The sequence below is a fragment of the Vigna unguiculata genome, chromosome 7 (assembly GCF_004118075.2).
Source record: "Vigna unguiculata cultivar IT97K-499-35 chromosome 7, ASM411807v1, whole genome shotgun sequence".
Lineage (NCBI taxonomy): Eukaryota > Viridiplantae > Streptophyta > Magnoliopsida > Fabales > Fabaceae > Vigna > Vigna unguiculata.
In genome coordinates, this window is record NC_040285.1 from 32,744,004 (window position 1) to 32,752,926 (window position 8,923).

Here is an 8,923-nt window from a genome sequence, read left to right on the forward strand (position 1 = left end):
AAGACCAAATAGGTTAAGTCACAATAATTGTGGTGCTTGAAATGTTACACTTTTAAAGTAAAAGAAATTGTACCCTAAATATTGACTATAAGTGTTGGCCTACAAACGCTCAATCCTAACGGTTGTTACGATCGAACCGTGTAGCTTGAAATTTTACGCTCGGTCCTTACGGTTATTTAGTCGGAAATTCAAGAGTTTCCTCGAAGACATAAAAAGTGAACAACCATTGGTAGTGTGAAATGCAAGACAATGGTCATGTGATATATATGAGCCATGTTTTATTCGTGTTACATTTTCTTTGTAAGAATACACATTCTTCACAGGTCACCAATGGCATTCCCCCATTTTCTCTGACAAAAAAGAACTCATTGGAATGGTTGAAAACATAAATCACAGTGAAAGGATTACGGAGCAATGGTGGTTCGTTAGATATTTTCAAGTTCCTGCCATTATTCTGTTTCTCTTCCTCATTCCTCCATTCATGGATGAACGATTCTGTATACCCGATTCAGCATCTTCTTCCAGCGCTTACTGGCTTCTTCTGCAAGTCCTCTCTCTCATCCCTCTCTGCCACTATCTTCTCCTTGCAGCGTTCATTTTCTTCTCCGTTCTCTACAACTTCCTCGAACTCCATTTCTTCCAAGATCTCTTCTCGGGATTCGCAGGCTCCCCTGTGCTTCTCTCCTACAACTCCTCCTCTCAAATCTACCACGACGTCGTTTCGAAGTGCGAGGTTCTTCGCGGAAGATATTTCGCCACGCCCTGGCTCTGCAGCCCTCATCTTCAGACTCTTTTCTTGAACTACTTCGGCACACCTCCCTTGCTGAAATACACCAGGTCAATTCAACCGTCCTTACCTAATCCCTATTTATTTGTTGAAGATTGTTGAAGATGGAAGACGCAATAATTAGTTTTGTTTCAGGGAACTGTTTAGGACTGCTGATGCTGGAACCATTGCCTTGGATTGGCTGTTCAGTTCTCATGGTAAGTTTAATTAAAGTGTTCTGTTATGGTTTATGGACAAACATGCGTACTTGATGTAGTAATTTGGTGATAGTTGTCGAAGTCGAAGGTTCATCCATCTTTCTGTCTTTTCTATGACTGCTCATTTTACAGTTTCGGATAATGTTGATTATGAAGATGAATCTGTTCCCATTGTTGTAGTTATTCCGGGCCTCACAAGTGACTCTTCATCTCAAGTAAGTGTTTCTATTTACTTTTGATTTTAATACACCCTTCGATGTCAACCAATTAAAAATCACTGCATTACTTTTACAGTAGACCACGTTTTATCCTTGCTCTGTCGGCAGCTCCTTGTCTGCTACTAGATCAGGGCTTGTAATGTTATTTTATTATTATCCTTGTCCTAGTACCATCTGAACTTCTCTAGCTTAGTATGCAAAGTCTTGCGTTATGAAACCATTATTGTTGTTTTAACTTTTTTAACAGTTTAGTGTGCAGCTGCAATATATTTACCTTTTGTTTTGCATTACATAATGTGTTAGGAATTTAAGGTGAGTTAGAAATTTCATGTCGGGTAAAAATGAGTAAGATACTAATATACCTGTTGCTTAAAGGTTAAGTTGAAAGTGATTTCCTTGTCTCCTATATAGCTTGCTCACGTATAGCAGTTGACAAAATGGGAAAGTGAATTGGACACTATTGTTTTATTAGTTTATTCTTTCGTGAAAAAAGAACAATAAATGTTTCCTTGTATCCTTATGAACGTCCCCTAGTTTTCATATGCATTTATACACTACACTGATATCTCAGTTTTATTTTTTCCTTCTCTTTTCTTGCTTTCATGTTGACAGTATATCAAACATCTCGCGTATCACACTGCAAAGCGTGGATGGAACGTTGTTGTCTGTAACCACCGAGGTTTTGGAGGTGTTTCAATCACGGTTAGTTTTTTCTGCAAGCTTTAAATAAATAGAACAAAGGGTTGCTACAGTTTTAAAGCATAACTTGAATCCTGTTGATTATAATGTGGTATTATTTTGCACTGTATCAATCTCATCTCATGTTCTTGTGTTAATAGTTTCTTGATCTTGTTTTTCTTTTTAAAATCATTTCAGTCTGACATTTCCTACAATGCTGGATGGACCGAAGATGTCCGAACAGTGGTTAATTATCTCCATAAAGAGAGATCCAAGGCACCACTGTTTGTTGTTGGAACTAGTATTGGAGCTAATATTCTGGTATGTTAAACTTGAGCCTTCTGAAATGGTTATAATAAATGTTGCCTTTTTTACGTCAAAAATAATTTAAATTACTATCAATATTATAATTTTTTTGAAAGGACATACATTTTAGGTGCCACTTGCAGGAAGGGCCAATGAAAAAATTATTTAAGTTTGTGTATGACATTTCTATTTTCTCGAAAATTTGACCTCTGTTATCAAATATAAAAGAATTTCTGGTTATAGCTATATAAAAGAATTTCACTTTCTCGTATTATATATCTTATTAGGACTGATACTGAAATTCATTATGATGTTTCTCATCATTGATACGTTTTTCTATTTGCCTTTCAAACTATACCAAAACTGCACGAAATTATCTTATTATCACTTATGCGAGGAGCTGTGTTTGCACTGCATTTTTTTATTCAATGATTGTTTATAGGTTAAATATCTTGGTGAGGATGGTGAGAATATTCCTGTTGCTGGAGCTGTTGCTGTTTGCTCTCCTTGGGACCTTTTGGTTAGTATTTTGATTTTAAAGTGACTTGTTTTAAATTTTGAATTTCAAAAGACTTCGGTCAATATGCTATGAAAAATCACTACAATCTTTCATTTGAATTTGTTCTCACTTCTCGGTTTAATTGCTAGATGGTTTAATTGAAGAAAAGAAATTAGTTTTGTACGAAACAGAAAATAATACAAATTGAATGAAATAATTGAGAATAATATATTTTGAAAATTGGAGTTTATGATTACATGCCTTAAAAATCAAGTCGTAGAAGTGGTGAAGGAAACAATAATAAAAGGTCAAATTGTCCATTCATAAGTGTTCTTTTATCAAAAAGTGTATGTGAATAATCAAAAACTATTTTGAATGCGATTGGTGGTTCAAATTGAGTTTTGGATCTGTTTTAAATTATTTAATGTAATACTTTTGGAATTATCAAAATAGTGTACTGAATTTAATTTCCTCTTCAATATTCTCGTATATGTTGGAATCGATCTTCATTTTACCTTTTATTAAACTTCGCGAAGTTATATTACTTGTTTATCGTTGTAGATAGAGGACAGATACTTGCGCCGGGGGCGTGTGCAGAAAATTTATGATAAAGCACTTGCATTTGGACTTAAAGATTATGCAAAATTGTAAGTCTGCATTTTTTTTTTCAGTTGAATTTAACTATCGTCTTCATAATCTATAAAATCTATTCAAAGTGCAGACAAAGTGGAAACATCAAGAACTTTTGTCCATTGTTCGTTTCTTGACTTAATTTTATATTTTTGCCAACATTCATTGCAGACACCGGTCTCACTTTTCTCGCAATGCTAATTGGGAAGGAATAGAAAAGGTGGCCTTACTCGTTATTGTTTTATTTTCATTTGATTACCTTAATTTCATTTATTTTCCAATGGTAAAATAAGGCTGTTTTTGTCGTGTTATATATGGTAAAATTGAAAGTGATGTCGTAATTTGTTATGGACGTATTTTCAATGTCTCCCCTAAAAAACCTCGCAACTCATTTAGCTGTGTTTGGGTTAACTTTTTCTTGGCCTAATTATTCTAATTCTAATACCTATAACATTCTTAAATGTTGTTGTCTTATTCAACGTTAGTTTTTAAATTTTCATCAAACATGTGTGCATGTGCTTTTTTTGCTTCGCAGTCACTTTCTGTCCGCGATTTTGATGATCACGCCACTCGTGTAGTTGGGAAGTACGAGGTACTTGTGTATGGCCTAAATATGTAATATTTTATCTCTTTTTCTGTCTCGTTTTATTAGTTAATCAAAACCAACTCTTTTTCTTCTTAGAGTGTGGATACGTACTATAGACGCTGCAGTAGTTCCACTTATGTGCATTCTGTTTCCGTTCCGCTTCTGTGTATTAGTGCTCTTGACGATCCAATATGTACAACAGAAGCCATTCCCTGGGATGAATGCAAGTATGCTCCTCCATTGTTTCATTGCTTCTTATTTATTTTCGTTCTCTTCTATTACTTTAGCTCATATTAATGCACTACTCTTTTGGTAGGGCAAATAAAAACATTGTGTTGGCTACTCTAAAGCATGGAGGACATCTGGCCTTCTTTGAAGGGCTAACGGCATCTCGTCTTTGGTACACAATTGTTCTTTTATCGACATATAAGTGTGTCTAAATTTCATATTAACTAGAAAAAAAAATTGAAAACTTATAAATACATGTTTTATCAAGATGTATTTAGTATTAATAGGTGAATTTTAAATCTAACCCAAATTTTGCATCCATATATATATATATATATATATTTTTATCTTATCTCTAATTGATATCTCTAATTGATATGAAATTTTTTAATCTTGTTAGAGACAATTTTTGGTGATTAAACTAATTTTCAATCATTGGTACATTTTTAATTTTCCCCTCTTGCAGGTGGGTAAGAGCTCTAAATGAATTCCTTGGTGTTCTACACAGCAGCAATTACATGCAAGGAGAAAGGTAAAATCTGGTGTGATATTGTTCATGGGGAAATAAGCAGAAATTTTGTGTTGGCTGAATTTTGATTTTTCTTTGCTACCTGTCGTGTAGATTTGTCAACCAAAAATTCCATTGACTCGTGAATTGATCATCGCACTTATGAATGTGCCTGAACAATCAATGACCTCGGAAACGATGTGGAAGAAACAGGTTTAGTCCAGTATATGTATTAATGACAGTCATAACACGGTTCCACAAGAAAATGTTCATTAAATGATGAGCTTGTGACTAACCAATGGAAAGAGTTGACGAATTCTCTGCTATTTGACCCAAGTTATTTTCAATACTGTGCCTCGTGATTTACGAAGCCACAGAGGATAAAAGTCTTCTATAATATTTTGGATTGAAAATTTGAAGAAGCTAATTTAATTTTAGACAGTTTAAACGCTTTATAAAAGATATAGTCTGAACAAAGAATTTTACAATTTTATAAAAATAGTTAGATTAATTAAATTTAGAAAATTTTAAATTTTACAACAAAAAAAAATCATTAATCTCTTTTTAATTTAACCTTCAAGTGGTTGTCACTAATACCAAAATTAGTTTGATAAGGCTTGACTATAGTAATTTTAATATATTTCATATATATTAGAAGGTTTGTTTATATTAAATTTGTTCGGTGTTAGATTAATATCATTTAGTTATGATATTTTTTATTGTAATTTTTATTTGCTATAAAATAATACTTAAATTAATATTTAGAACAATAAAAAAAACAAGTATCGATAAAGATGGATAATATATGAGGATAAAGATGATTTTTTGTTCTAAAATTAGGATAAAATAATTAAACCCATGACTTTATTTTCATTCTCCATTTGCAACTTGCGGATCAACTGCTATCATTATCATAAGTAAATATATATATATATATATATATATATATATATATATATATATATATATATATATATATATATATATTAGTTTTACTTTTTAAGAGAATATATATCGACGACGAAATCCAATTATTTAAGTGCAAACGTTACATCACATGAAAAATGGAAAGTGGACAAGAAAGTGGTACCCCACACCTCACTTGGAAGTCTTTATTGTTTTATCTCCACATTTTTACCTTAAAATACTTATTTGTAGAATTCCATCACTCCTGGCCCAGAGGAGGCATGACAAGCAACATGAAATTTTGAAAAACCAGCGAGCTTGCACAAATTCTCGTACTGTTTCTCAGTTCTTTCTTTTCCACCGGCTGTGATAAACATAAGGTTGTCCAGGCTGGAAACAAGCTGAGATTGTTCAGTTGCTTCTGGTTCTTCTGGCATTATGAACTCCAGAACAACCACCTTCCCATTTTCAGCCAGTGCTTTGTGACAATTGATTAAAATTTCTACGCACTTCTCATCAGACCAGTTGTGCAATACAGCCTAAAACAACATCATAAAACACATAAAAAAGGATTTAGAACCTTCAAAATTAAATTAGATTTATTTAATGAATTAGGTGTTTATTCTATCAAGTACCTTCAGTGTCATGGCGTCACCCTCTGGAACTCTTGCAAACATATCTCCTCCAACATGCTCAACCCCTTAACAAAATTTCACAGAGTTTAGAATTTAAATTAACCCTTTGATATATATGATTAAACATTAGATATATCAGGCTACCTGATAGCACTGGTGCATTCTCAATGACTTGGGGCAGATCAAAATTAATTGCTTTAATTGAAGGGTGTTTCGAGATTATCATTTTGAGGTTTTGTCCATTTCCACCTCCTACATCAACCAACCTTGATATTCCCTCAAATCCAGTATATATGTCAAGTATTCTATTCATATCATTCACACACAAATCTGCCATAGACTTGTTAAAAATTTGGTTCATTTTGGGATCCTTTTCCATGTACTGGTACGTTGTTACCCCATGAACTTTCTTGAACAAATCAACGTCTGCATCGACCACTGCCTCCTTGAAATTCAGCCTGAGGAAAATAGTTAAAAACATTGGAGCAAAGTAAGCATTCCTTCTTGGAAAAATGGGAATTAGGGCTGCACTTTTAGTCACGTTGACGTAATGTATGAAAAAAGTGTTTAAGATTCTTCTCATAATACTGCACACACCCTTTATGTCTACAAAAAACAACCTCATACTTAATAGTCCACTTAACTAAACTAAACTAAAATAACTTCATACCAGTTTCATTCACATCATGATACAGTAATGATAAGAAAACATGCATAAGAGTTAAAATCATTTACCAAAGTGGTGAGAGTGCAGGACAAGAGAGAAAGGATGCGAATGAAGCGAAGTAGCCTGTAGCTGCATCAGGAGCATAGTATTGTCCAATTTGTGAGAGTCCATAAACTGTCTCGGTGGCACCATGTTGTGTGGTTCGTGTGGAAGTGGTAAGAAGAGAATAACTAGCAAGCAAACGCAGCATGCGATCGAGCCTATCAGGCAAATCAGGGTGCTGGTTTGGGAGCTTGGAAGCAATTTCGTGAGATGACATGAACGAACCGTGTGGTGTTGCCTTGGCTATGATCTCAAACAGGTTGAGCTCAATAGCAGCATTCAGAACTGCAGGGTAAACCACAGCAGTACTAAGCAGCATTCCAGATAGACGAGCACCTTCAGTGTTTTTGGGACAAGTTGTAAGGAGGTTATTGTGGGTAGCAACATTGGATTCCCCCATTCTTGCTTCTTTGAATTCCAATGATCTTTAGTTTTCTGGTTTGGTTACAAATGTGTCTGCTTAATTGCTCTTCAGTGTGCTCCTTTTATAGGTGTTTGTGGTCGTAGATGGAAGGCTTTACCTTGATTTTTCCTTGTCTTGTTGGTTGATTTTTTTAGCGGTGGGTACCTAAGCAACGCTTGTGGTGAGAGATTTATTTCAATTTCCTTGACTTACGTGTAAACTCTATAAATGTTTGAGAATAAATTTTGCTATTTACATAACAATTCCCGATTTACTCTCTTAATCAAAAATATGTTCAGTTTCTCTACTTATCTGTGTAACTTTGACTATTCAAAGATAAAGATGATTATACTTTTAAAATGAGAGATAAATTTAAATCATAATAAACTTGAAGACTAATTACGAACAATACATTAAAGAAAAAGTTGCATAATTTTTTATGGTAAAATGTCAAGATATGGACGTTAAGTTACTTGATTGAGTATGAATGGGACTCCTGCATAGAAAATAAATGCAGAGGAGAAAATAGAAAAGTATGAAGGAAGAGTTTGAACATTATGAGGTTGCGTTTTTCTCTGGTTACCTTTTCTTTTATTTTGCTTTTCTTATATCTATCTCTCTTTAAGGTTTTATTTTTCGTATATACGGTGCGAATCAAATACAAAAGATAATTTAATCACTTCGTCAATTTATCGAGTTCTGTAAGTCTTAGAAGAGACAATGAAAATAAATTTAAATATAATGATAGCGCCATCAATATTTAATTTATTTATTTTAAAATATTTTAAAACATTTTTTAAAATATATTTATCTTTTTAAAATATCTTAAAAGTTATTTATTAAAAAATATTTTTATTTTATTTTATTTTTAAAAAAATAAATACCTTTTCAATATATCAATTTGAGACACTTTTTAGCATAGAAATAGTTGCCCTCTAATTATATAAAAGAAAAGGTAGTTTCCATTTTTCAACATTGCTAGAATTGCTCCTTAAGTGGAACATAAACCGTCACTCATCAATTAGGATTAGTGGATTACTATATAAAATAATAAAATATGTTGACAAATATAATGAGATGATGTTTTTGATTGTGCATATCTCATTGATTGCTTCATTATTTATTGTTGAATGGTAAGCATGAATCAGCAATAAAGATGACATTAGTTAAGTTTTGACAGAAAGGATTAGAAGGAGAGGGGGAGATGGGAAGGATTAGAAGGTAAAGTTGATGTTGTTCTTTTTAAGGAATTAGGAGGTGATTTTAGAGTAGATTAAAATATGAAATTCGTGAAAGTTTATGATTAAATTGAGTGATGTGACATATTAAAAAAATAATTTAATAAATAAAAAAAGGAGATTACCAAAATATCTCTGATGTTAAAAGTAATATAAAATGCTATATAAATCATTTAGAGTAATTTATTTAATTTATATTAATTGTGTGAAATAATAAAAATATATTTATAAAAAAATAATAATCAAATTTATTTGGTACGAAATTAAATTTGACATTTATCAATTTAATGTTTACATGAAAAATAATTTATTTGTTATATATTTTTTGTTTTTAA

At 32.5% G+C, this 8,923-nt stretch overlaps 2 protein-coding genes across 3 annotated transcripts; one reads left to right on the top strand and one right to left on the bottom strand.

Annotated features, from left to right (window-relative positions):
- The first annotated feature begins 239 nt into the window (after positions 1-239).
- On the top strand, positions 240-5,050 carry LOC114192263 (embryogenesis-associated protein EMB8-like). 2 transcript variants are annotated; one of them, XM_028081925.1, is made up of 13 exons: positions 240-837; positions 935-984; positions 1,117-1,199; positions 1,815-1,904; positions 2,079-2,201; positions 2,629-2,706; positions 3,247-3,332; positions 3,487-3,535; positions 3,851-3,907; positions 3,998-4,128; positions 4,218-4,301; positions 4,596-4,661; positions 4,752-5,050. In XM_028081925.1, exons 1-13 carry the CDS (start codon positions 374-376, stop codon positions 4,774-4,776), a joined length of 1,386 nt encoding a protein of 461 aa, XP_027937726.1. In that variant the 5' UTR covers positions 240-373; the 3' UTR covers positions 4,777-5,050. The 2 variants fall into 2 exon arrangements, with proteins under 2 accessions (XP_027937726.1, XP_027937725.1); XM_028081924.1 differs by having other exon boundaries at positions 241-837; positions 923-984.
- Positions 5,051-5,647: 597 nt separating this feature from the next.
- On the bottom strand, positions 5,648-7,419 carry LOC114192266 (isoliquiritigenin 2'-O-methyltransferase-like). The gene is made up of 4 exons (XM_028081927.1): positions 6,914-7,419; positions 6,323-6,636; positions 6,179-6,243; positions 5,648-6,082 (listed from the first exon to the last, which is right to left on the bottom strand). The coding sequence occupies exons 1-4, from the start codon at positions 7,345-7,347 to the stop codon at positions 5,786-5,788; spliced, it is 1,110 nt and encodes a 369-aa protein (XP_027937728.1). The 5' UTR covers positions 7,348-7,419; the 3' UTR covers positions 5,648-5,785.
- Positions 7,420-8,923: the final 1,504 nt, after the last annotated feature.

What these genes read in the sequence shown, in the direction of transcription:
- LOC114192263 (XM_028081924.1), top strand. Translation starts at nt 374, where the DNA reads ATGGTTGAAAACATAAATCACAGTGAAAGGATTACGGAGCAATGGTGG. An exon ending in TTGGCTGTTCAGTTCTCATG is followed by an intron (nt 985 to 1,116) that starts GTAAGTTTAATT and finishes CTCATTTTACAG; the next exon opens with TTTCGGATAATGTTGATTAT. An exon ending in CAAGTGACTCTTCATCTCAA is followed by an intron (nt 1,200 to 1,814) that starts GTAAGTGTTTCT and finishes TCATGTTGACAG; the next exon opens with TATATCAAACATCTCGCGTA.
- LOC114192266 (XM_028081927.1), bottom strand. Translation starts at nt 7,347, where the DNA reads ATGGGGGAATCCAATGTTGCTACCCACAATAACCTCCTTACAACTTGT. An exon ending in CCTGCACTCTCACCACTTTG is followed by an intron (nt 6,637 to 6,913) that starts GTAAATGATTTT and finishes TATTTTCCTCAG; the next exon opens with GCTGAATTTCAAGGAGGCAG. An exon ending in GAATGCACCAGTGCTATCAG is followed by an intron (nt 6,244 to 6,322) that starts GTAGCCTGATAT and finishes AATTTTGTTAAG; the next exon opens with GGGTTGAGCATGTTGGAGGA.